The sequence below is a fragment of the Grus americana genome, chromosome 5 (genome assembly GCF_028858705.1).
Source record: "Grus americana isolate bGruAme1 chromosome 5, bGruAme1.mat, whole genome shotgun sequence".
Taxonomy (NCBI): domain Eukaryota; kingdom Metazoa; phylum Chordata; class Aves; order Gruiformes; family Gruidae; genus Grus; species Grus americana.
This window is the reverse complement of record NC_072856.1, coordinates 12,221,503-12,248,680: the sequence shown is the minus strand read 5'-3', so window position 1 is coordinate 12,248,680 and position 27,178 is coordinate 12,221,503. Positions and strand designations below refer to the sequence as shown.

Below are 27,178 nucleotides of genomic sequence, written 5' to 3'. Positions count from 1 at the left end.
CACCCACATTAAATTACCTTGTACCTGCAACAAACAGGCCTAGTTTTTAGTTTCAGTTCTAAAAAAGGAAAGGACACAGTACAGCAGATATAAGTCATCCCTTTGTCTTGACTTCCTTTATATTCTCTGTAGTCTATGTTTTTTTTTTCTTTTCCAAAGACAGAGATTCTGTCAGAACTTACACATTTCTTTTTTACCTAAAGATCATTTCAACTACTGTTTGAAAATCTCCCTAGATAATCGTTAAGTATTCTTACAGCTAGGTGAGATAATAACACAATTCATCAATGAGTCAGTAAAACTGCTCACTCTGTTAAACATACCGAGTATTTGAGGGACCACAGCCAGTCCATTACAAGACTGTTTTGTACTTCTGGTAGTATAAACGAAGTCAGCAACGATGGATTACATCCTCACATCCATTTTCAGGAGAAACTTTACTAAACCTCTATCCTAGAACTGCTTTATGCTCTAGCAGTCCTTGTTGAAATTCTTTGGTTTGAACATCTCCAAATACTTATGGGACATTTGTCTGCACTGTATAAACAAATATAACTTAAAACCCAGCATCATTTTTAATATAGATGATAAAAATAAAATAGTTCTAGAAATTATAGTGTGAAGTCTAGTGTAATAACACTCCTAGATCATCTCTGTGCTACTGAGGGTGTGGGTTTTATGCTACACTTACCCTGGTGAGATGGCAGGTTGTCATCACACTAGGTAGTGTTAGCTAACTCTTGGCAATGTGCTTCCACTTCTTCGCTCATTTTGAATCTAGGAATTATGTGGCCACAGGTTGCATCAGTTCACTTAGCTTTCCATCTGCCAGTTCCTTCAACTGACATCAGTTCAATAACTGTTCCCCAGTAGCTAAATGATTGCTAAATGAGATGTAACTAGGGAAGGAAAGGAGGAAGAAGACACAAGTATGTCAGGTGGTGGAAGGGGTAGAGGGTAGGGGACCTGTCCCTTTTGCCAGCAGCCCACAGGTAGGCCTGATTAGACATCACATCAAACTGTATGAGAATGTGTAGCTTTAAAAAAAAAAATCCCACATGAATGATAATTATATACAAAATATATTAAGAACAATGCATTTTTTGTTAGTTAAACTTGCTTTTAATCTCCTCAGGGAAAGAGGCATGTGTACTTTTCTGTTTCGACCTCACTGTGGAGAAGCTGGGTCTATCACACACCTTGTATCAGCCTTTCTGACAGCAGACAACATTTCTCATGGATTGCTCTTGAAGAAGGTATTGCATGGTAGCTCACCTAAACTAATTGCTGTCTGCTTAGCCAGCAGTCTGGTTCAAATAGCAGTCACCAAATTGACTTTATCTGGGCAGCCCAAAATTAATTTTCTTAGCAAGGCACAAGTAACTCTTCACTTTGATCAGAAATAAATAAGCTCAGCTGAACTTCCTATTTCTTATTTAAGCTACAAAAATACAGCTTTTCCTAAGTGAATGTTTTAAAGATCAACTGTTCAGATATGTCAAGGACTTGGTGGCACCTGTTTTTGGTTACTCCAAGGAGAGCTAAAATTGCATGGAAAAAACTGCTTAGACTTGTTACTATTCCCTGGTTTAGGTCCCAGAGAATTTAAGGAAAGCTCTAATTTCTTCAGTACAGGGACAAAGGTTGTTTTCCCTGACTAGCATCCCTGTACTTCAAGGTTCATTCAAAAGTTCATTAAGGTTTTGATTATTTATATCCAGAGTAGCTGGGATCACTTGATCAAGAAATTTAACATAGCTGTATAAGACAGCAATATTTTGTATACAACTTGATTGTTATGACAGGACAAACGTTATCATTCCCAGCATATCAGTCAATAAAATACATCATACAACGTCCCCAGGCCACTGTTTTGTAATTAAAATAATTGGTCAGTGGATGGCAGACTTGCACTGAGTTTATTGTAATTTTTTGGAAATAGTTCTCTCATAAGTTGGATTTTCTGCTTAATGCTGTAAAATTCTCTCTGTATTGTTCAACATATCCAAGAACAAAAAAAATTTTGCCTAAAATCACATCTGATGTTATGCTATTTCCTAAAATTAGACCCAGACAGAGTATACTAAAGCTGTACATGACCAAAGCATTCTCCTCTTCGCTCTCATGCTTAGCCTGGCAGGATAACGTGGCACAGCAGGCAGATAATAATAATAATGAAGGCACTTGTTAGGTTCACAAGTTGGTTAAGCCAAAGATAGCAACAAAGATGGTGACCACAGCTTATTTATATTATGTGCAACAGCAACACGACTTCTAATAAATTAAAACTACTCCTGGTCCTAAAATTTACCTATTGGACTGCAGTTTTGAAAATAACAAATTGCTTAGAAGTTCTTACATATCCGTTACCTGTGACTTTCAGGTTTTGGGGGAAGGTATGTAGTTAGTAGCAAATGTAGTGCCCTTAATAGTCATATATACTTACTAATCTACAGTAATGTTAGTTACCATATTTTTAAAAAGAAGCTGACATATTTTGAAGAATGTAAATTATTTTTATAAAGATAAGTAACATTTAAAATTTAGACTTCTAAATATTTTCTAAAAAAGTCAGAGTTTAGTGTCAACCTAAATTTGTTTGGTCTTAGTCCTCCCTCTGTAATGCTGTTTCCATTTTATCCAAGGGAAATCCTTTTTTTCATTATCTCACAGTACCATTAAGTGCTGATTGTGTTTTGTTTCGCAGAGTCCTGTTCTCCAGTATCTTTATTATCTTGCACAAATACCCATTGCTATGTCTCCACTTAGTAACAACAGCCTATTCCTGGAGTACTCAAAAAATCCACTACGGGAATTTCTACATAAAGGACTTCATGTCTCTCTCTCCACAGATGATCCTATGCAGTTTCATTACACAAAGGTAAGAATTGCAAGAAGCACTTGTCTTTGAATTTGGCAACAGTACCAAATAGGCCCAGAATAAGCTGAAAGCTATTTTATATCATTGCTTAGGATATAAAGTTTCATGTCTTTCAGTCACTTCATTCATTGCTCCTCCTCATTCTCAGTCTACTACTCACTGTTAGGTTTCAGAGGGAAATGTCTAATTTCCTAATTATGTTTCTTTTGTACTCTTGCCTCTCTAGTGTTGGCTGTTGAAGTATAGAATGAAGGATGAGGCTGAAGGGAGGTTTGAGCCTTCATAAACAATCCTCTAGAGTGCCAGGAAAGTCCAGTTTCCTTACTAATAAATCTTGGGAAGTACATTACAAAACCACCATGTGGAATCTCTGAAGATGACGTATAAGCTGTTTGCTCAGTGAACTGAAACTGATTCTTGCCCTTGGGTGGCCTGGCAGAACAGAAATGCCTGGCCACTGGTTTTGATGCCCCATTTGTGTGGTTGGCACAGACTTGAGTCACGCTGTACCTTAGAGTGGCCTGTTCATTGCTCAGTTGTCTGTTCTGAGGAGAAGCTGAGCTCTGGTGTGCTTCACCCAGGCTTACTTCTGGCCTGTGACGTGTGTCTGCTAGAAAAGACAGAGAGCTTCTGCGGGGGCTTTCTGCATGGATGTAACGCAGCACCAGCCGAGTTAGGCAGAGTGGGGAAGATCCTCAGCTGCGATAGCCCACTAGTCAGACCCAGCCTCCTTGTTGCATGGAAGGTCAGAAGTGAGAAATTGCCCTGCTATCTGTCTATGTGCATCTACGTGAGAGATTTACGACTAAACCTTCCAAGGTGTTTATATACCCTGGGATCTCATTTGAAATAGCCTCATAAATGCCTCTAAGGATCTGGACTGCAGGCTGCAATTTCTTAGACTAAGATAACCAGATACCCAGTGCCTATTAATTATTTAACAGTTGCCCTTGAGAAATTTGAAATAAACAATTCTGTTCATTAGTAATTGTGGTGTTAAAGTCTTAAACTTCTAATTTTTCACAGCTATCTAAAAAGCATGTATAAATTCCTTAATTAGTAATCAGTACATACCACCATTTACATCTTATTTACATATAATTTAATATTAAACATATTTTGGTGACACAGGAAGCTCTCATGGAAGAATATGCTATTGCAGCCCAGGTGTGGAAACTAAGTACCTGTGACTTGTGTGAAATAGCAAGAAACAGCGTACTACAGAGTGGATTGTCAGATAAGGTAATTATGGCTGAAAAAAATCTCTTTTTTGAGTATTAGGGCAGGTAGGAACTGAGAAGTCAATAGTCTGAAAATTGAATAGTAGCTGCTTATGTGATGTATTTGTGTGCATCCCTATCCACTTTTCCAGAAATATTCACAAACTATCTGCTATGCAGCCTTACATTAAAAAAAAAAAAAAAGTTGTATTTTTCCCCATTAGTTTCCTTTTGGAATTCTCAAAACATGCAGACAGACCAGGTGCCCATTTATACTTAGTTCTGCCTCTACTCCCAAACCTTTATTTGGGTGATATCCCTTTGCCAGTAATTTTATACATCATGTCTTGCATTGAGTAAAAATAAACTGCCTGTCATAAATAAGACATGTTTTTTGCCTAGAAGGGAGTACTACAGAAAATATTCTGGTTTGGACAGGCAGTTAGATTAGATTAAACCCCTTTTTGGCTTTAAAATTCTACAAATCCATGGCTTTCTCTAGGACTTCTTTTAAAACATCCTCTCTTCTATGTCACTTTCAAACATTCCTCTCAAAGAGCTGGTATGTAAAGGGGCTTCACAAGTATTTTCTCTTGTTTCTTCCAAAATACTCCAGTGACAACTACTAATTTTCCTCTTGTATAACATTTGTTTTAACTAACAAAAGAAACATAAGCCTCTTTTTGACCTCTCACATGAAAGATGTAGTAGTGAAGACCAAACACTAGCATGAAGGGTTTTAGCCAGCCAGACTACGTGTGCTGCTGAGTAGTTCTGTATATAAACTTTGGCCTTAAGATCTCCAAAACTGGTTAAGACTCTGAGATAAAGTTCAATGGCCAGCTGGTTGAAGCTGCTCTTTTCACTTGCACTGGAGTCATCCAAATAACAAATACTCAGTTATACAAAGTAGTTGAACTGACTTCTTCCTTTTTACGTTTAATCCCATTCACAGGAAAAACAGAAATTCTTAGGGGTGAATTACTATAAAGAAGGGCCTGAGGGAAATGACATTCGAAAAACAAACGTTGCACAGATCCGGATGGCCTTCAGGTATGAGACGCTGTGCAATGAACTTAGTTTCCTGTCTGATGCCATGAGAACAGAAGAGATTTCTACCCTGTCGAAGTAGTTACAAACTCAAAAGAAACCAGAACATTTCACTCCTAATCAGGATAAGATACTAATTAACATTGAATCATCTGTCATTGATGCTACCAAGACATAACTGAACAGTACAGACAAAAATAGAGTATCTATGGAAGGTAAACAGCATTTGCTGTTGTCTTCTACTGCGCTATTCTCATTGCAAAAATTTCAGTTTCTACAAATACTAGACTTTGTGAGATTGCTGTAAAAACTAAATGCAAACTCCGAATCATGTAATGTTTGTTTCATACTGTCTTAACTGTGCACTATATTGTAGCCTGGAAAACAACAGAATATTCATAGTGCATCTGCGATAGGCACCTTAGAATACTGCAGATGCTGACAGTACACATGCACCTGGTTTTGTCCTGCTCATCTCAGTAGCAATCATGGCACTTGTAAGATTAACCATTTATTCATTAGCAGTTTGTACGGGGTGCATAATTTTGAGGCTACCCTTTCATTCTGGAAGGTGTTCTGACACAGTTTTTATCTTAATGTTTTAGCAGTTATACTGGAAAGCAAGAAAAATAAAATCCGGTAGTCTTGTTTAAATGACTAATTATTTTCTGTTGTCATGGAGGATGTCTGTGAAGAACAGATTAATGCTTTTTAATCTAGTAAGTAGAAAACATGGTGTCAAAATCATCACTATTGTACATTGTAATACTGAATCTAATTACATAATGAAAATTTTGCCTTGAAAGTTGAGAACACTTTTTTATTGCTTTGTAATGGGAATATGTGGATATGCCAGTTCAAATTACTTGGAAATTTATGTAGATAATTTTAGTTGCATGTAAAGAGAAATTTTTTACTTGAACAAAGGAAGTGTTCTTATGAATCAGTGGTAGGAACTAGATCTAGGTTCTGGTCCTACTTCTGACATCTTTTTACACATTTGTGTTAGTTTGTATATTAGTGAATTAGAGTTGAAAGAGAAGTCAAAGTTTCTATTTATACAGAAGCTAGCCCACCTGAAATACATCACTTTAAATCATCTTATGTTAAACTTTTTATTTATGATGGAGTGGCTAGTAAAATACAGCTACTGGAGTATTTATCACTTTCAATCTTTTTTCTATTTGATCATCCTTCTTAAGACACAGTACTGCTCACTCAGAAAGGATTAAAGGTAATAACGTGATAGCATCCATGTACTGTAGTTTCACACCAAGACAGACTCGAGGCTAGGGGCAGCAGAGGATGTTGATGCCTACAAGTCCAACGTCACGCTACTTAATTTGAAGGCCTATAGCCCCGAAGCTAGGGTCCTGAGCCTACAGTTAAGAGACCTGAGTATCTAATATAATACATAGGGAGGTTAGGCATCTTAGAACAGTAATTCAGAACTAATGCATAAAAAGCGGATAATGAATGCTAGCTGATTAAGCCTCACTAGACACAGAACTCTGCATGTTTTACTACATCAGATGTCTTGTGCCACTTGTATTTCTTAGGCCAGGCCCTTCTCCTGGGGCCTGGGCACCTACATCCTTCCTTTCAAGAGCTGATCAGGTCTCACTTTCCCTTGTAAATGCAGCCAGAAGTAGCAGTGGTGCCATCACCAGTACCAAACAACTCATTAATCGCGCATATATATGTATATATGCATTGAAGATACACACTGTCTGCTCAGGCTCTGACAGTCCAAAGCAATACCTACAAGGACACTTTTTTTAATGTACCTGCTGTCCTGAATGGTGATTGCAGGGAAATGGCACCAAAGTAAGGGAAGGAGGAATTCCCCATCACCTCCTGTACTGTGCAGCCCTCTAAGAGAGATTAACCCTAAAGACCCTGAGGAAGCAGCCTGGAAGTAAAGCTGCTCTGAGGGAGACTGAGGCACAGGAAGAGCGTTTTGGGCATTCCGTTAGCCAGTGTCATGCACAGGGAGCTGCGGTGGTTGCAGACGGGTGGTGGGAGACTTGACTTTAGCTCTTCAGTGATCTAGCCTAACATCTGCAGTGTTCAGCTAGTGCCAGATTGTGTAGTCCCTGTGCCGCTAAAAGTTGTGTGAAACTGCACTATGCTGCTCAACTGTATGATAACAAAATTGTCCAAAGTTCTTAGTCAACAATGGCTACTGGCCTCACTGTTAGAAACATCAGCAGCTCATATAATGCATTAGCAGGATTAGTGAGCGTAATTTTCTTAGGCTGGAGTCTGAAAACAGTGGTTCAAGCATTTTAGCTGCATAAAATGCAGATGTCTTGTTTTCATTTGTACAACTTACTAATAAATTATTATCAACGTAACATTATTTACCTGAGAAAAGCATCTGTGTCCAGGCTAAATAAGCAACATTAAATTGTAAGTATTTCCATCTGATAAACATTGCTTTACTTGGGTTGTTTCATCTGAAGATTGCGATTAGTGCTGCTTTTGTTGTCACTTAAGATTTCTTATTTAGTTTTCTTAATATACCAAATTTGTGTATGTTTAATACCTTTCATCTTTCCTTACCTCAAACATATCAGGTTCTAATATGTCTGTAGCTATTATTAAAGAAAAAAAAAAACAACCCCAAAACTGGATTTGAATATTCAGTTAATGGACAGTAATTGGGATTTTGACAATAACACACAAGTGGCCATAACCACACGTTCTGCTTTCTGTGCTTCCTTGTGCACTGCTTTTAAGGATAAATTGAACTAATAGTGTTATGTTTAGGGAAACAAACTGACATCCGTTCAAGCTTCCACTACTGTGTCGCTTTTGGTCATCTTTTAATTAGGCAAAAGTTATTGATTGTTGAGTTCAGTTCGTAAACTTCAGCTTCTTTTCTTTTTTTAAAGTTGCACTTTTGCTCTAATGTATGGCTGTTCAAAATAACCTTGTAGTCTTAGGATACGTATGTCATGAAGGGCAGATCCAGTGTCTGAAGTGTTACTGACACCTGAATTACTGTTGTACACAAGACAGGACAGTTGCCAATTCTCCCCAAGTGCTGAGCTCAAAGCTGGTTACACCACAGCTTCTGTTCTACTTGAGCGGAAGGGAACTGGAACATCACTGTAGGTGGTGATCGGGGGGGTGTTGCTTCAGCATGGGACAATATCCTGTTTTCTTATCATTTCATTGGTGTTAAGGTTCAAACATTATTCAAGCCTTCCTTAAATCTGTTAACTTGGAGTATTCTATACTTCCACCTAATATAGTTAATTATGGTTATTTGATGTTTACAACCTATCTGAACAATTTCTAGTCATGCTCTTCTGTTACTTCAGCAAACTTAAGGCATTTGCTCTGCCACTGGATAATACAATTTGTTTCTCCCCCCAGAGCTATGTTATCTTTTCATAGCATTGTTCTTCATTTGTGGCTGAACCTTTCTGTTCCATTTGCCTAGTTAAAATGTCAGTCTGAGAAAGGGGGGGGGGGGTGGGAGGGATGTCGGCAAAAACTGCTTTTTCTTTCTGTGCCTAAAAGTGAAATGATGTTTATCTTTTGCCTCTTGTGGAAGCATTAAACATTACACTAATAAATTACAAAATAATATTGTCAGAGTTCTTGTGTTTGTATACCTCAATAAAATTGTAGCTGCTCAACATCTCTGCATTTAAGTAGAACTAAAAACCTATGCAACTGTTACCAGTACTAAAGACTAAGGATTATCACAGCATGAAAACTGGAAAAAAAAAGCCATGGACATAGAGAATAAGCAATATTTAGGAGAAGGACCTAAAAGCTTAGCAGACAAAGTAATTCAGTGTTAATGAAAACTAACTCTTCTTATTTGTGCCAACAGAAGACCTGGCATTAAGTCCTGAAGTGAAAGTGTATTGTAGGGCTGCCCCCACACTTGGTGCCCTGCTCCCCCAAACTGGGCATCAGGGGAGGGCATGATCCTGGCGCCTGTGCTTGATACTGAACTGTGTCAGAACACCTGAATTCGGGAGACAAAAGCAGGTTCTTGCACTCAGAGTTGAAACAATTTAAGCAGTACACAGAACAGCTTTATCTGACAGAAAGAACACAACTAAGAAGCCAACTTGTGACAAATTTAAATAAATAGTTAATATCAACATAGACATTCTGCTATATTTCCTTTGGAGGAAAAAAAAGTTTAACACAAATTACTTCAGTAGGAAATGTAATAAAGATTTTTAGATAATGATTACAATGTGTGTCTCTTTCTGTACACAAACCCTTAATTTCTGTACACAAGCAGCACTCGTGAAGCACAAGAGTAGAGATTCATCTGTAACTGAAGAATATGTATTTCTCCCCCATACCTCTCAAAACACTAAATATCAATGTTAAGCAGCATAGAGAATAGTATATATAATAGTGAGACACCAACACTGCTAATTCATTAATCATGACTTAACAGGTACCGTCTCATATAAAAAATACATTTCGGAAGGTGGGTTGGAACTACATAGACTGTTTTATCACACCCCTACCTTGTTCCACTTACACTCAGATTCCAGAAGGGCAGGTTTCTGACTAATTCAAGCTGAAGTCATAAAAGCACCTTGCATTTTTAAATAGCACTTTGAATCAAAGAAGAGTGGTCATTTAATTACCTATTGGATAGTAGTCTTCATTCCACCAGACTCACACTAGGCAAAGTTCCATCTAAGTTCACAAAACTGCTATTTTTTTTTTTTTTTTAATTTCAGGCCTACAGACCCATGCCCAGTGTTTCATAATTTAACCTCAATAGTTAGGCTATTGAGGTAAGCAATCACCCACTAATTAACATCTTGACAGCTCAGAAGACAGAAAAGCAGAGCCCTAACACTCACTGGAACAAGGCTAGTTCACAGCAAAACGTGTTACTCTGTGATTGTACACTGCGGTTACTGCAAAACAATAGTGTCCCATTCAGGTTAATTTCAGCTACAAGTAGCAACAGGAAAAGAGTGTTCAGTCTTTAGAGTATGTTGCACATGATAAATTCTAGGCCTTAGAAGCAAACAGCTGAAGAAATGACAATTTTAAAAAAAATCAGTTTTGAAATTAAGACACTTACAAAGAAGCAGAATTCCATTCACCTACTTAAAACAGGTGAGCATGAAACTTTATGGCAAGTTACCTCAAGAGTGGTTTAACAGCAGAAGAACAAAGAAAATAATTACTGTAATATTAGTCACAATATTACTTCCATTGCAGAGCACGTGCATTTAGTGGGTAGAAAAATTAAAGAATACATATATGCAGTGTCAAAAATTAAGGCCCAGACAGGTTGACAGAGAGCTCCCACTTACATCAAGCATCTTTAAGGCTCCCTAAGGAGGCTGCTGTTCCAGGATACAGCAGGACACAAAGCACCATAGCTAAGATGTTCCTTCTAAAACCAATGCATTTGGCATGTACAGCTATGCAAGGGTGGAATTTAGCATTTCAGTTCAAACCTACAGCACAGAGATCTCACTGGTTGCCTTGTGTTTCCAGAACTGGAATGAGTATGTATTAGAAAACCATTACGATTATATGCAGAATTCTGACATACAAGTTATATATGCCATTTCCCATTAAAAAAAGCATGCACATTACATTAATATGGTGTCCAAAGTTGAAACCTAGTACACAAACATTTGATAATTCCTGAAGTACACCTACCTCCTGGTGCGTCCATCAACTGTTAAGTTTTCCAATTTTAATTTCCTGATCTGTTAACGTATTCCTCTCCCATTTCTCACTTGGCTTCAAAAGATCCAAACAGATAAACCAAGTAACTAGACAGAGGAAATAGTTACATTAATTACATACTTCAATTCCTATTAAAACACCAGGAAAAAATCTGAGAACCAAACCTTAGTATTCTTAGGCTTTAAAATACTATCAGGCACATGATGGAACTTGGGGAAAAAGTAAATAACACTTCTCTGGAAAAAAAAAAAAAATCCTTTCCCCAAAGAAACCTGCTCCTCAATACTGTCCTTTTAAGAAGTAGAGTTGGTTGTTTAATTTTTCCCATCACTGCAGAATGTTCCCATTTATTTGTTTTGACAAAAGAAAAACAGAAGAATCTGAGCAAGTCTTTTTTTTTTTTGCAGAGCTGCATTTAAACTACCTTGTTAATATCACACTTCAAAGTTTAAGAGAGATCTGACTCCTAATGATATACTTTTAACTATCCCACCCATACAATGGAATTGTATTTAGATGAGAATTCAGTTTCCAGACTTTTGTGGTATTAAAGCCAAGAGATTCCTTAAGCTTAAAAGAACTTTGAGATTTCTTCCAAAGTAACTTTATTGCACAATTCATACACAAATTTTAGTATACTGGAATGTCCTTAGCTATTAATACAATCTAGGATATTTAAATTACAATTTCACATTAAACCTGTAAGAAATCTTCACTTAACACAAGAAATTTTAGTTTGTTCTAATGCCCCTCACCAACAGCTATTTGTAGTAATTCACATTTTCAAGGCCTTTCTTCTGGAACCCATTGCCATGTCCCTGCCAATGCGATTCCTTTTCCAAAATTGTTTGCTAACTGTAGCACTTCAGACTAGGTAATACCAACCAGTACCAAATTACTAGTTTTTCAGTGTTAATGTACCTATTACCCCATGTAACATACAGTACATATATTTTACAAGGCACACATTACAGTACCTACATCACAGCAGTGTAAATTACAGCAACTTAATTAAAAAAAGCTGTACAGAATACAAAGTTTACTTTTTCACTATTTAAATAATTTTTGCATTAGTTTACATTGTAATTGCAAGTGTCGTTATGCTGCAATTAACAACCTGTTTGCATGATTACAAAATTACATTTTAAGAAGTTCATGTAAGTTCTCAGCAGAAAGTCAACTTATAAAATCTCAGTTCAGACGTATAATTCTTGAAATACTTGAAAAATAAAGTTAGCTTGAAGCTTTAATTTAGATGCTCTTTCTGTTCCAGTGATATAAAAAGTTTAAAAAATTCAAAGGTTATTTTAAAGTTCTGAACATGGACTACTGCAAGCTCAAAAAGCAAAACCAAACCAAACTGGAGTGTGATTAGGAATACTTGCAAATATTTTAGTGGAAAATCCCTGACCATTAACAATTTTCAGCCTAAATAACTGCCTTTATGCAACCAAACAGTCCATACATTTTCTGAAGAATATCTGTTGATATCAAAGGATTAACAAAGGGAAAAAAATTAGTTCTAAGCTATATACATTCATAAATGGATGTTTCAATAAATACAAATTTACACAGTAAGCTACACTGGCGTTTGAATGATACACACAAGAAGAGTACGTTGTTTAGCTGTCTTAATGTCTATCATAAATTTGACAACTGTGCCATAAGCCAAGCTCAAATGGGTGCCATAGGCTATGCACATTCCTTAATAAATAGAAGTATAATAGAGAAATTCCCAAGATTTTGTCCCCCAACATAATTAAATTATTTTGTAGCCAATTAAGAAAAATAACCCAAATGTGCATATTTACATGTGCACACACCTTTTAGTTCAGAACCTGTGTGTGATAAAAGGCCTTAGCCTTATGGCATTGTTGCATTTTAACAAGTATGGTAATTAAAAATGCAATCTTACAGCAAGCAAAATTTTGGCCAATATTCCTTCAAATGCTACTCTTGAGTATTTCTCACTCAATAGCCTCAAGTTAAGAGAGTAGTATTTGGTAATATATATTAAAAAAAAAAATCATTAATTCTCTACAATAGCAGTTGATTTCCATAGCACTATTTATGCAAAAAAGGCTTAAGATGAGTTTCATGAATACTAGCAATTTACTTTAGACTGTCTAAACTCACTCTTTAAAGATTTTACTCTGCTAGATAAATACACTGTTGCACTCCAGTTGTGATATCCCTTTTCTCAAGTTGTCACATGCACATCTCACTGCAAGCAACATTATTATTAATGAAGTTTCTCTCTGCTACATAAAAGCATATTGCACTTGTAGATACAAAGCATAGCACCCTTACTTAGATTATCATCTTATAACTCTTAGTATACCTTATAACTCTGATTTCATCACTTCAAAAACTCAAGCAGACAAAACCACAGCATGAGACTAAACTACTTTGACTGCTAATTCAAATAAAGTCATTCTCTTCAGATATGCCTAGTGCTTAAAAATAATTTTGGCTGTTCTAGATCAAAAATCTATAAAGAAACTGATTTATTTTTTTAGGATTGTGTATGAAACTGTTTAATGTTTCCAAGCTGACTATGGTAAATATCATATTTAAAAAAATATTCTAAGAGATAATCTTGTTAGAATAAAGGGAAGTGCACAAGTACATTTACAGAGCTATCTACACGCTGCAAAATACATTTAAAATAATTAATACTGAAACTTATAACAGATCAGATTAGTGTTCACTGATATTGATTTCAAAAGCAGCAGTAACTGACTACTGAAGAACAGGCAGCTGGACGTTTTCAAGTTTCACTAGAAAAATTTCAAATTAATAATCACTAGTCCTAACTCATTATCTTTATTCACATCTCTCACGAAACTAAAAGGGAGTGCTTTTAAGGACAAGAACTGTGAGGTCAAGCCATCTGACATAGTTCATCTTCTGTAGCAGTACGCTGTGATGTTCAAACAGCAGTTAGCAGTTGTAGTTGTGCTGTTATAAATTGCTTCATCTAGTAGTCAAACTGTTAATTAATATCAAAAGTTGTTGTTAAAATAAACTTTGTTAATGATCAAAGAGTTTACTGAAAGTACAGATTAATAATTAAGACTGCACACACATACACTGGCTCATATACCCTGTGTTTTAAAAGAGCAGCGTAGATTCACAGCAGCCAAAAGAGAAGTAAAAGAAAGACTGTGGAAGAACGGCAACAAGAGGTAAAAATAGACGTTCGTGAAAACGAAAGCTTCAAGTGCTTCTGCTGTTATCAGCTTGTTGGCCAGTGTCAGGGTCTGTGAGGCTGGCCCGCCTCATCTACCATGTTCAGTATATAAGTAGCAACATCATCTTCTGTGGGTGCATCTGAGACCACCCAAGAATCACTTGCCCCAGTCACTTGCCGACGGCAGACAGGACAGCTTCTGTGACGATCACTCCTGTTAGGAAGTCAGAGAAATGAGCGTTTTTCATTGATGGTCTCTTCCTGGCCAAAAAAAGCCAAAAGAACCCCCAAACAAAAAAAAAAAACAACCCAGTGGGAACTTCAAGAATGATCAGGTTAACTGGATTAGACCACCTGGTTTTTTTTTTGTTTGTTTAAAAAAGTTTTCTTTATGAGGAAGATTGGCCAACAATTCTGCATGTAGCTCCATTCTTTGAGTGATAAATTCAGAGTCATGTTCCTCATAATCAAATTTGTTCATGTTAAACAGAATGCATCTAGCTATCTGCCCAGAAAGTTTAAATTGAAATCCACGGTCTAAATTAATTCTTCCTATCTTTAGATATTCAGCTGAGGTACTTCAGAAACCAGTCCCCATAAGCTTCCGATATAAACAGAAAAGGAATCCTTTTCCTGGGTCATCCACCCTACTGAAGTTCAGAATTGGTCCCTCAAGGTCCCATCCCCATCCACTGAGTAATGCAGGGGTCCCAAACAATTATGCTTCTGAGCTGGGAGCCTCTGTTATATGCCTAGATTAAGAAGAGATGAACCTTAAAAACTGAATACCAAAGAAAGAATGGTGTAACTGGAACTTAGCTAAGAGTTCAGCTGATTCATTAGCTGAATACAGTAGAATATAATCTACTCTCCACTATAGTTGCTGTATTGCTGATAGATGTTAAAATATTTTTCCAGAAAAGAGAGATGACTAGTTATACTCTGAGATTCAGCATTTTTCACTGTTTTTTCCTTGTGGGAGCATGGTGTTGTAAGAGTAACTTCCTTGATAAACCTTTGAGAAAGCCACAAAACAAATTCTTATGCACAAATTATGTGACTTACATGTAAAATCATTTGCATTAACTAGTCAAAAAAAAAAGCAGTTAACTGAGAATATCTGTATCACCTAATGCTAGATTGCCAGAACACCTGCCTAATCCTTGTATGTCTTCTGCTTGGTCAGAGAAGACTTACACTCCTCTGAAAAGCGGTTTTTCTCTCTCAGTACAACTGGTACACCATGCAGATGCAGAAGCTGAAAAGTTGTTCAGTTTACTATGAAGCTGAACAGATACTGTAAGATATATGTTATACATAAATGTGAAGGTGTTGCTATTGAGAAGAAATCTTTTCCTGGAAAAGTCTGATATATTTAAATTAGTAAATCGTATGCCATTTATTTCAAGTGAAAGCATAATACATATTAAAAAAAACCCACTCTGATAGTTATTTCCCAACTAAGACAGTCCAACCAGCCTTCATATTTGCATTGTCTTATAAACTATTGATATTTTCCTTAAAAAGCAGCTTTTAATGAGATTTTGCGAAGCATAACGCACCAGCATCAGCATATACCCCATCTTCTCTAGTTTTTGAGCACAAATAATTTAATTTCATGAGAATGAAAAGAAATAAGAAATTACAAAACGAATGCTGAAAAGCACTTCCACATCTTTTTCCAAAATGAAATTCTTCATAAGATGTTTACAGATGCTGAAATTCTTCTTTCCTTCTGCTGCAGACTAATTTTACTCAAGCTTCTTACGTATCATGTGTATATTAGCTTGTGAATATCTCAAGACATTTGATTATAAGGGAACTAAGGAATCTATCAGACCAAACTGAAACATGTCAGATAAACAGTATACCCTACAAAACAATAAATAGCATTTAATATGTATTACCATTTATCAATGCATTTCTGGCAGAAACTGTGAGCGCACGGCAAGATTAAATCAGCACGTCCATCCATGCAGATGCAACATTCCTCTTCATCTGTCAACTGTTTAACCCTGCAGAAGAGAAGACAGGATTTGCTCGCAGATAACTAATAAGTTTTATATTTATGCCCTAGTAACCACACTAGTTACTACATTTTTCATAATAATTACTGATGGACAGAAAGGAACATCTGTGCTTATCTGCAAGGAATATGTAATTTTGTGGATGGACTAGTTACATCATCCCAGCCTGTGTCAGCAGATATAGCCTCAACCTACCAACAAACAGCAGTAAACGAATTGAACTGTTAGAATATGCATTTGGTTTTTGTCATGTGGTGCTTTTGGTGTTGCAAAGGGTTATGCAAATTCTTTTTCTATCAACAAGGAAGTATGAGAAGTTGTAACTGCTACATATCACATGACTGAGCAACAGAACAGAAACACTGTTTACATTAAAGGCAGGAGAATAATCTGCCTTCCTTTCACAGAGCATCAGGCTGAACTATTTCATAAGGAACTTTGTCAAATTTCTGTGTACTGGCTTATATCCTACACAAAAACAAGTACGTCAAGAGGATCGCTATTAGAATGCATGCTCACGAATTTCACGTGCCATCAAAATGCCGAGAGCTAAACTGCTCATTAGATTGAAGAGGCTAGTTTTAGCTTGCAATAAACTCATGATTGTTCCCTCAAATTAGAACTCTCTCTCAAGTTGACTGCTAACATAGCTTTTCCAGTTAAGCTTCTAGGTGTTCTTGTTGGGGAAGGGAAGTTTAAAGATTAGATCGCTCCCTGGGACAGACATTCTCATTTTACCTGTCTTAATTTTTTCCCCCAAACAACAGATATCTGTATCTAAAGCTCCTAGGAGTAGCATCTCAACTACTTACATTACCAAGACTTCTCAAGCATGAAAAGGTGCAGAAAATCCTCAGCTTTCACTGCCCTAACTAGATATGTAACATTCCCTAATTTTATAGTCATGGCTCACTTCTAAGACAGCCAGGTAAGTGTTCTGAAATTTTTAGGTTTTCCAAAAATCCTGATTTGAGAATCCCTTCTGTGGCTTGGGGCACAGGGGTAGCATTCTAGAGAGCGTGGCATTTCAGGAGAGACAGCCCACCTCAACGACTACTGACCACACTGCTTTTGCTGAGGTATCTTGGGAGTGTGTCAAATACGGAGTAATTTTTTTAACTGTATAATCAGCCAGCTAATGGACAGCAATTAACATGGTTTTGTTTTATTCCTCAGTAGGTTCTTGCGGTTTCCTTTTCAATTTGCTTTTTGAGAAATGACTTTAGAATGATAAGACATTTTTCTGCAGAATTATAGATGGTGATTTGCATACACTGAGGACAACAGTTTCCAAAAAACCCAATCTTTTGATTAGCTCACTATGTTCTTTGGACTTGCTCCCTTCCATTTCCCTCCCCTATGCAACTCTGAGTACTAACCTTTGATATCACTTCAATTGTTGAGATATGCTGGTGTATATGCAAGCAATTATACTTAAAACAGGTACTCTATTTATAAAGTTTCTGGAACCTAAGATTTAGCTATAGGACTAAGTTTCTGAAGAAATGGTAAAATACAAGACTGAAACTAAGGAAATACTTGTCTCATCACTATCAAAAAGCATAAAACACTTATGGATATTTTGGAATGCTCCAAATAGGAAATGGATGTTCTAGAGGAATACGGTATTATTCCAGTGGAAGAAGTTAAGAAGAATGAAACAGATAATATTTGCTATTTTTGGACAGTGATGGCTAGCTCTTGCAGAACTGAAAAACTTCTAAAGGTGAGAAGAATATAGGAAAATGGGACAACAAACAGATTTCCTTGGTATAAAATACTTGAAAGTGCTTCAGCCTGCATTTTTCTTAATGAGTTGAAAAACTTGGCTAAGATACAATTGGAAAATACCAGCTCACTAAATTCCAGCATATTACTAGCATATTAGAAAAGTACAGTCTTTTTCTGTTGTTATTTGTCACTAATACTACCTCAAGCGATGAAGTTTACAAAGGCAAAGGATGCTCATCTCAAAGTCTGAAAATTGAAAAAGAAACTCACCTAAGAAACCTTACATCTACTCATTGACTTTAGCAATACATGAAGTTGTTTTGCATAAGCATCTGCATTTTCTTTGTTTGGCTGGTTTGCTTGAAGTAAAAGGCCATTTCCAGATATACACGTGTTCTAGTATAACCATTTATCTTTGAGAAAGAGTAGGAAAATACGCTTTCCCAAACATGCTCACAATTTGCTACCTAATTCTAGCATTTTAATAACTCAGAACAGCCAATAATTTAAGATTATTTGTTCCTAACCAAGCGAAACAGGAAATTAAATGAAAAAACCCACATTCTGCAATCCAGTGACTTACAAAAACCAGTGAGCTCTATCTACAGAATGACAACATAGCTGACCCTTTTCTCATTCTAACAGCTGGAGTGTGACATTCTAGAGAGAGTTAACTAGCTCAGCAACTTGTTTTGTTAAAATACTTGGCTACCAGCTCTTCACTAGTTAATATAGAGAACTATACCATTTACTACTTTTTCTTGTAAAGCCTATCTCTGCCTCACTTAAAACTGAGTTAGAACTCTGAACTAATTCAGAAAGTTAAAAGTAAGGAATTATTGGTAGCAACATTTCCACACAAGGAAAGGGTGACAAGCTTCTTGCTGTTACATTCAGTTTGAACTGAGTTATTGCAGGTGTTGACCTCAGTCTTTTGCTTTTCCTCTAGTTAACAAAGCAGGATGTCAACATGTGTGAGACAGTTCACATTTTTCCAGTCTTACAATTTATATTATTACTATAATTGATGAGTTTCTAGTGGCAACAGATGGGAACTTTCACATGCCAAAATGTAAAAGAGGAAGAGAAGTTTAAGTGGAACAATAACAAAATCTGTTTAAACAAACACTGTCAAACCCCCTAGATTTGTAGCTGCAGCTGATTCCATTTCCTCCTGTTTCCTTATTCAGGAGATTCAACACATACCGTGTTTATATTAGAACTGATCATTAAAATGATAGTTCTGAAAGCTAAGGTATGGTAGCACCAACAGAATTTCACCTAAGTAGGCTACAGCTCTCTTGGTACAAGAGAAGATGTGCTGTTCATGTTTGTGATGATACAAAGTCTGCATCTGCCAAGAGCACGCAGTTTTGATCACTAGGTGTTTGTAGCTCAGGTTTTACACACAACTTCCAAAATATTTGTTGTAACTGTGGTCAGAAGCTAGAGTATATCAATATACCTTCCCATCCACAAGCTGGCCTGACAAGATGACACCGACATCAAACTCTCGGCAGCTTCTTCGGAAGTACCACTCTGTGCAAGAACTCCTGCTGCTTGATTGGTGATGTCTTTATAAAGTTGAATGAACTGATACAAGTTCAAGATTCTGGAAGCTTCCACGATGCCACTTGTTTTATTTATCTTAAGATATAAGAATTGTTTACAATTACATATCAGATTTTTACTTGACATTGCTCAAAATTCTTTCAATGCACTGCAATTCTCATGGTAGTAGCCACCTTCCCAAGCGTCCATCACTACGTTAGCAAATTGCAGTCTGCTTCAATAAGAGTTAACAACTGCAAACACAGTTGTTTCATCATGAGAAATACTACAGTTAGAACTACATTTTTAGGCTAAGACAATTTCTATCACTACTCAAATGGATTAAGTTGTGAGTAGGGACTTAATGCTTAAAAAATTGGGCTAAACTTAGAACAAAGAAGAGAATAATCAGTCATTTCATATTTGAATTTAATATAGCCTACACTGATGGCTGCCTTAATGAAAACTAAGAGCAAACAGAAAATTACAAATTTAGTTTCAAACAAAGTTTGAAAGTTGGCTTGGTTGGAACTACATGTTAAGATTGCTCAGTGGATACAGGATCATTTAATGGTGTTAGTTGATAGGATATAGAGGGAAAAAATCTTATCAGAAAGAGCAAATTTAGTAAGTCTCGTCATGGTCTTCAAACTAAGTTAAATGTTTAACTTTTAGATTGGTTTTCTAAAGAATCAGCATATATACAGTTACACTAGCTCAACTAATAGTGCTTGGAATTGCCAACTAACTTCTACTACTGTCAAACTACATAGTTCCCAGTTTGTTGTACTATTTGATTACCGTGACTTGACCTCACAAATCATCTGAATTTGTAATTAATGGGCTGTTAGTGCTCCACTGGAAGATATCATTCCTTTAAACTTAGTTATGAAAACATTTTTGTTAACCTGCTTTTTGCAGAAACTTAATTTATCTCAAATAGTATTCTTGAATACATCATCTGTATCAAAATACATACTCAAAATATAAGCAGCAGGCATCGGATTTTACTAGTAAAAGTGACAGTCCTCAAATATCTGCACACAAAAATGCCACCAAATTAAAATTTTCAACAATCTTACTTTAGTGCATATTATCCGCACGATCACCTTCCAGAAAGCAGAAGAATCAGAACCAGGCTGCACTTCAAATAACAGATGTTTGTCTTGTCCAGAAGCCAATTTTGCAGTACTGAAATAAAGAAACATCGGTTTTACATCAAGAGCTAGACATGCAAAGATCAGCAACCTCAACCACTGCGACATTATTTATGGTTCACCTGTATGCTCTTTATCCTTAAAGAGAGATTTTATCAATACTACCCAGAGACATGAAATTAAACAATAATGACCTTTTTAGCATGTCATTAAATATAAAATACACAGTCCATTTCACTTTAAATTGCACAGTAAATTTCAGAAAATGATGTGCAAGTCTTTTGATCCAGCATCAGCAAGCAAGTGTCCTTTATTGACATTTTAACTTATATATACTTCCACTATTTATTACTGTAATCATACAATCTTGTGGTCCAACGTAAAAAAGTTATTTCCTTACCATGTATGTAAAAACAGCATGCAAGTACCAACACATGCAGATGAGGTGTATTTTTGTTAGTATATATTAATAAGGAAGCAGTCAGGTGAAAGCTTCAGGTGACCCTGAGATTTTTGGGGTTTTGTATTTTTTTTTTTTTAATGGAACACAGACACAAAGGTCTATTCCATAAGAATCAGAACAAGCTATGTTACTTTCAGGATGAAGTAAACACTGTAATGAAATAAAAAAACCCCACTTGAATAACAATAATATTTTGGAGTTAATGATACAGACATATGCTTAAATTGTCAGGCAAAACCATGTTCTTCAAAATCTATTTATGTGTCTACCCAGAAGACAGCTATCTGTTCTTGAAGGTCATTCATAAAAGTATGACACTGTACAAGACAATTTCTAAACGGAATGCAAATTCACATTAGAGTTAAACATTAAACACTACCAAAAGCCACACACTACAAAGCCCCTTTTCAGCATGCACGTTTCCACTTTATATCATTTTGTACCACAAATATTGAGTGAAAATGACAACTCTGCTTTTTTGTTCATTTCTTTTTACTGTTCATGTATCAGTCAAACAAAAGGTAGGCTATGAAAAATCTTACTTATGCAGCCTTTTGTTTGGGATTATCTTGGTAACTGGTTTCAGATAGTAAGGCATGTCTCATCTTTAATGAGAAGCAGCGCTGCATGCCCACAGAGGTGGGAGAGATGGTCATGAACACTTCTGTCTCAGGTACTACCTTCCTAGTGTAGCTGTACTGTAGGTGTACTTTACAAGGTTCCTACTGCTACTTCCTACCAAAAGTGAGGGGCAGAGAGGAAGCAGCATTGCATCTTTAGGTGGTTGGTGGAGGGGGGAAGAGTAAGGGAGACAGATAACACTAATAAAAAAGATACTGCTATATGTCTACCTCTGGTGAACTTCTAAAAGAGAGAAGCAACACTTCCTGGAAGAAGAGTATTGGAGAAAAGTGAATTTAAGGAGGAGAAACTGCTTTGGTTTTGAAGTGTAATTACAACCATTATAGAAACTTTAAAAATGGAGGGAAACATTTCAAAACCAGGTGGCCAGTTCTGGCTTAGCCAGCACAGGAGAATATATTGCATACAAGGTCTCTACAAAACATGAAAAAAAGAAGGAAACAAAGTAAGGCTTACACATCATTAAGTTCAGCTACTCTTCCCAGAAACTCTTCATATGTTAGGAAACCACTTTCTTGAACCAAAGAGGCATGCTTTGCTACTTTTTCTGGCAACTTGTTAATTACAGTTTGTGTGTGGCTTGAAATTTGTTGACCCATGGTGAAGTTCTTCACCTCAGTTCCGTAGAAAGAAGTTCTCATTCATTTGTAGAGTCTCTGCTAAAAATATTTTAGAGAGTTACATTTGTATGTTTTATGAATAGCTACTCCCTCATTCTCTTTTAGTCTAACAGTTTAACTACCCATTAACCAGTCTAATTATTCTACAGTAACACAACTCGAACAGTCAAATCAGAAACAAAGCAGAACACTTAGCAGAGACTTGAACGTGGCATTAACAACTTATGAAAAATATATTATTTTGCTTACAGCAATACTTGCATTAAATAGAGATATTTTTTCATGCAGATTTTTCAGCAACTCCAACACACACATATAAATACATCCAATGGAATGGAAAAGAAAATCTCAAGGTGATGATGGTAATTTATGACTATCTTTGTTCTTCCTAGGTATCTGTGCATGTGAAAGTCAGAATGTCTACAAATAAGCATATGTATGTCTATACACAGACACTACATTAGGAATTATTTTTCTTACATTAGACTGACATTGGCAGATCAAAAGAACTCTCACAGCATTCTTAAATTGGTAAGCCAAGGAATCCACGTCAGTATAAACCAATTTAGAAGTTTCCCTATCCGCACAGAACATTCAACTTTAGGACGGATTACAGAACTGACTTGCTCAAACCTCTCCAACTTACTTCACCTTTCCTTTACACTTGTATCTTTTTCCCCAAAAGTCTGCATAAGGGTCTGCCCTATGCCTTCTGATTCTGAGTCTTTAGCCACTTCCTCCCCTTGATCCCTCTCATTTGACACTCCCCTCCCTGAAAAGTTTTCTTCGCTCTTTGTCTTGAAATAGCAGGGGCATGCAAATTAATTCTATCTGGACAGAGTTCGTCGCTTGTAATGCAAACCAGTAGTTTCACAGCCTTTTAAGACTTCTACAGATAGAGGTCTTCAATGGCAAGCTAATTGCAGAATATCAATTTTAACTTAAATATGGAATAATCTGATACTAGGTGCATTACAAACACCTTATGAGATACATCACAGAAAAACAGAACTCCATCCTGCATGTACCTACAGCTGCATTTGGGTATAAAACTGCCCAGGAACATGGTCTACAGCTGTTAAGGTCTCACCACGGAGTAAGAAAAACATGGCACACAGAAAGTGAGTTCATATCAGAGCATTCTATGAACTATTCTGGTATTTCACACAAGAGAATAAACTTCTAATTTAATGTTTCAATTTTAACCAATTTCTATTCTCAGACAGATGTGTTCCCACTGAAGTCGCTTTTCTCCAAGTTACCCTCCAATCAGCTCCTCTTCCGTTGTCTAGACCTTATATTTGCTGAGCACACACCCAGAAGCTACACTTGAGGCACAAACTCTCAACAGCATAATCTTTCACCCTTCAAATACAGCCCATCCCACATCTTCCAGTCGGTGTTCCCTCTAGCTGAAACGCAGTCTTCCTGAGGAAGCAGTGCTGTGTGTGAACCTACTGAACCAATAACGTAAGACTGTATCATAGAAAAGTTCGAACCAAAACAAAAAAAAAACCACCTGCAAAGATGTTTGGAGAAGTGTTTCCTTTCATATATTCTTCAAGATCGGAAACACACAAAACCACACACAGATAATCACGCGTAGCCCGCGCCTTCTCCCCTTCCAATCTCTCCGAAACAAGTCGAAGAGGAGGAGCAGCGCGCTGCAGCCAGCCGCCAAGGGCCAGAGCACAGCAGCTGCCTTCACTTCACTGTTTAACCGTCCTCAACGGCCGGGCTCGAGACAGGCCGCGCGCACAAGCCCGGCTGCGTCACGCCCTCACCGCCCGACGCGGCGAGACGGGGCGGGATCCGGTCCCCCGCCCCCCGCCGTTTCCCGGTAGCCGCCACGCCGCCCGCGGGTAACCGCCACTCGACCCTTCCCGCCCCGACGGACGCGGCAGCGAGGCCCGACTCAGTGAGGCGACCGGGCTTTTGGTCAGGGCGCCCGCGCCCAACGGCTTCCCTGGGCCCAGGCCTTGCGCTCCCCTCACAGCGCCGTGACTGCGGGCCGCGCTCCAGCCCCGACGGGCCGCGGACGGAGGGCCCCGCCAGCAACCTCACCCCAGCGCCCCGGCATCCTGCTCGCCGCCGCCCGACGGGGACCGGAACGGGGCCGCTCCCCTGCGCGCCCCGGCCGTCGGCGAGCTGCGCAGGCGCAGGGATGGCCGTGGCTCCCGGCGCGGCTCGGTGACGCCAGCGCGCGGCTTGCGCCGTTGCCGGGACACGGCGGACGCCGGGCCCGCCCCACAGGTTCTCCGGCAGCACCGGCGGGCCGGGCCAGGAGCGGGCCAGCGTGGGAGAGGCGGCACTGCCGGGGCCGCTGCCAGCTGCCTCGACACCCGCGACGTCCCCCGCCGGTAGTGATCCGGGCTGGAACACCGTTGCACACGGGGGAGCCCGCCATCGCGTTACAGTTGAGCGGAGCAGGCCCCGCCTGAACAGCCTTTCTGTTCCGCAGAAGCAGCGGTGTATAGAGTTGTACATTTTTGTCTCTTTTGAGACAAATCCTGTAATAGCTCGAATGACGAAAATGGGGTAACTTTTCCACAGGCGGGACTTGCTGCACCCTCAGCAATGCTGCACAGCTCAGGTTTCCCAGTCTCTGAAGGGACGTTAGAATACCTGGACTATTCTCTCTTTTCTATTAGCTCTAATCAATAGCAATTTAAATGCTACTTAATGGAGTCTGAGTGCCTGCCTTGGTGGGATCATCACAGGACAGCAACTGCCAGTGCAAATCCCACCCCGCCCTGCCAGAACAGCGAGGTGGGGGAGGAGCACCGGGGTCTGTGGGGAGGATGTGGGAGTTGGGTGCGTGTGGCAAAGATTGATGCTCATTGACCCTTTTACAAAAAATCTCCAACACCCATAAATGATAACAAGCCCTTTAGGAACAGAAATCCTAGAACATCCTCTAGGTCATCCACATCCTGATGCTTTAAGGCTTAATTCTAGAGTTTTTTGTTGTTTTGTTTGGGTTTTTTTTTTCTTCTCTAATTTAAAGAGGAGAAAAGGAGTAGTACTTCCCCTTCCTGCCCACTTCTGTTCACACAGAGACACACGTACTTCCCACGATAAAGGCACCCCTATATTCCAGACAAGGATTGGGCTGGACTGGGAACCTCGCTGTATTTCCTGCAGGCCAACCCTCCCTTTCGCCTAAGGTCAGCAAACATCTGTAGCCTCAGTGTGGGAATCCGAGTAGCGTTACTGTCAAATGACTAATAGAAACTGTGGTCTCCTGCTAGGTGGAATGAATTATTTGTACAAGATACTTGAGCAAAACGCAATTTCTGAGACGTCAAGGAACTTCATAGCTGTTGAGAATGTCTCATTTAAAAAAAGCGTGACACTTGAGAAAAGTCAGAAACGTAATGTAGACTTTCTCTTAAGTTTCTGCTACTACCAGTTAAGGGTTTGGTTTTTTGATACTTTCTGTCTAGAACTTAAATGTTTCCTGTTTGCTTTGTCGTGGTACATCCCTTGCAATTCCATTAAACAATGAGCAAGAACATTCTGTACTTTCTAATTCAAATATGACTGAATAGTACTCGTTATATACAGTAGTTGTTGATTAGTACTTATAGCTAGCTGTTATTACATACAGAACAGTGTAACAGGTTCCTTCTAACCTATGTAACGCTGGCATAAATTGTGTAATGGAAAGGCAGATTATACTATGTGCAATTGCCAGGTGTCACTGTGAAGGTCAGGATGAAACCTACCTGAGTTTTTAAGGTGTCGGATAAACCCAGACATTTATAGGTTAAGACAATATCTTACTATATCAACTAGTACAGATTTTTTAGAGAGTAAACACTTCAGGGGGGAAAAAGCCCTTATTTAGATCTAAAACAGAAGCAACAAACTTCCAGCCTGGGGTGGAACTAGAGAACGATTTTCTGAATTTCTTTAGGTGTGAATGAGACAATCTGAGAGAAAAGAAAGTTGACACCTGTGGAATAGAGGTAATAGTAGCAGGAGAATAAGATAAGTGATAGAGGATTATCTCTTGGTAGTGGGGAAAATAATAGAGAAACAGGTAATTTCTAATGTCTAAAACATAGAAAAGAGAGGTGGAAGGGAAATTGTACTATGTCACAAAAAAGTCCAACATTACCCGGTATCCACTAGTGTTGCCTGCATCCTTAAGCCTGTTTGCCATTCTGACACCATCATGACAAGTGTTGGCTGTGGCCTTTCCTGATGGCCTTATTTCTGCTGTCTGCTCTCACTGGTCACATAGCATAGGGTGCTTTTAGTCAAGTTGCCAGGAGAGAGAGATGGCATTACCGCAGTATTTTGCAAGGAGGGGAATTACTTAACTGAGTAGGAAGGCTGTATCTAGTGTTTTCCTCTGTTGCACATTTTTCTGCTGAAATGCTGTTGATGGACATCTGAAATTAGTGGTTTTTAGAGCTGTACTGAATCACAGTCTTTCTTTAATGGCAGTGCTGGACTGCGTATCAACGTAGTCCAGATGCTTGGAGCCATGAAATATTTCTGAGCTATCAACACCAACAAAACAAAAAAAAAAAAAAAGAGAGAAAAGAAAAACCAACACAGCCAATCTCTAAGTATGCTATTAGCAATACACTATGACTGTCTAGTGGAATATATAACCACTGAGCAATTTTTAAATTTCTGTGAATGAAACCTGTAGATAACCCTGTAGAAAACACAATATAAGTGAGCAGTTCTATTGCTATTTTATTTAAGACTATGTTTTTCACGTTGCTTGATCTAAAAAGAAACTTCCTTTGCCATAACAACTTATTTTTATATGTGAAGGAGATTATCCAAACCATTTATTCACAAAAATATTTGATAAATTGCTAGTTGTGTTCTTTTATAACAACTAATTACTTTTGTAACATTAAGGTTATACAAGCTTTTTACTGTGAGACAGTTTTCATGAGAATAAATTGTCCAGACAAACA

The 27,178-nt window shown here is 38.0% G+C and overlaps 3 protein-coding genes across 11 annotated transcripts in view; 1 reads left to right on the top strand and 2 right to left on the bottom strand.

Annotated features, from left to right (window-relative positions):
- The window catches only part of AMPD3 (adenosine monophosphate deaminase 3), a 33,896-nt gene extending 26,384 nt beyond the window's left edge, over positions 1-7,512 (top strand). For 4 of the 5 annotated variants that reach the window (XM_054826935.1, XM_054826934.1, XM_054826933.1 and 1 more), the window contains exons 12-15: positions 1,136-1,256; positions 2,708-2,881; positions 4,013-4,123; positions 5,057-7,512. In XM_054826935.1, the coding sequence (XP_054682910.1) occupies positions 1,136-1,256; positions 2,708-2,881; positions 4,013-4,123; positions 5,057-5,233 (583 nt within the window). In that variant the 3' untranslated portion in view covers positions 5,234-7,512. The other variant, XM_054826937.1, reaches the window with a different exon arrangement.
- The window catches only part of LOC129206874 (uncharacterized), a 66,140-nt gene extending 55,109 nt beyond the window's left edge, over positions 1-11,031 (bottom strand). For both annotated transcript variants that reach the window (XM_054826940.1, XM_054826939.1), the window contains exon 1: positions 10,822-11,031. The gene's annotated coding sequence lies outside the window, so the exon portion shown is untranslated. The remainder of the gene's footprint in view (positions 1-10,821) is intronic.
- A 408-nt stretch (positions 11,032-11,439) lies between these two features.
- On the bottom strand, positions 11,440-24,604 carry RNF141 (ring finger protein 141). 4 transcript variants are annotated; one of them, XM_054827672.1, is made up of 6 exons: positions 24,300-24,604; positions 22,072-22,274; positions 20,436-20,544; positions 19,268-19,449; positions 15,952-16,059; positions 11,440-14,258 (listed from the first exon to the last, which is right to left on the bottom strand). In XM_054827672.1, the coding sequence occupies exons 2-6, from the start codon at positions 22,254-22,256 to the stop codon at positions 14,108-14,110; spliced, it is 735 nt and encodes a 244-aa protein (XP_054683647.1). In that variant the 5' UTR covers positions 22,257-22,274; positions 24,300-24,604; the 3' UTR covers positions 11,440-14,107. The 4 variants fall into 4 exon arrangements, with proteins under 4 accessions (XP_054683647.1, XP_054683648.1, XP_054683645.1 ...); XM_054827673.1 differs by having other exon boundaries at positions 22,072-22,271; XM_054827670.1 differs by lacking the exon at positions 24,300-24,604 and adding an exon at positions 23,755-24,286.
- Between the last annotated feature and the right edge of the window lie 2,574 nt (positions 24,605-27,178).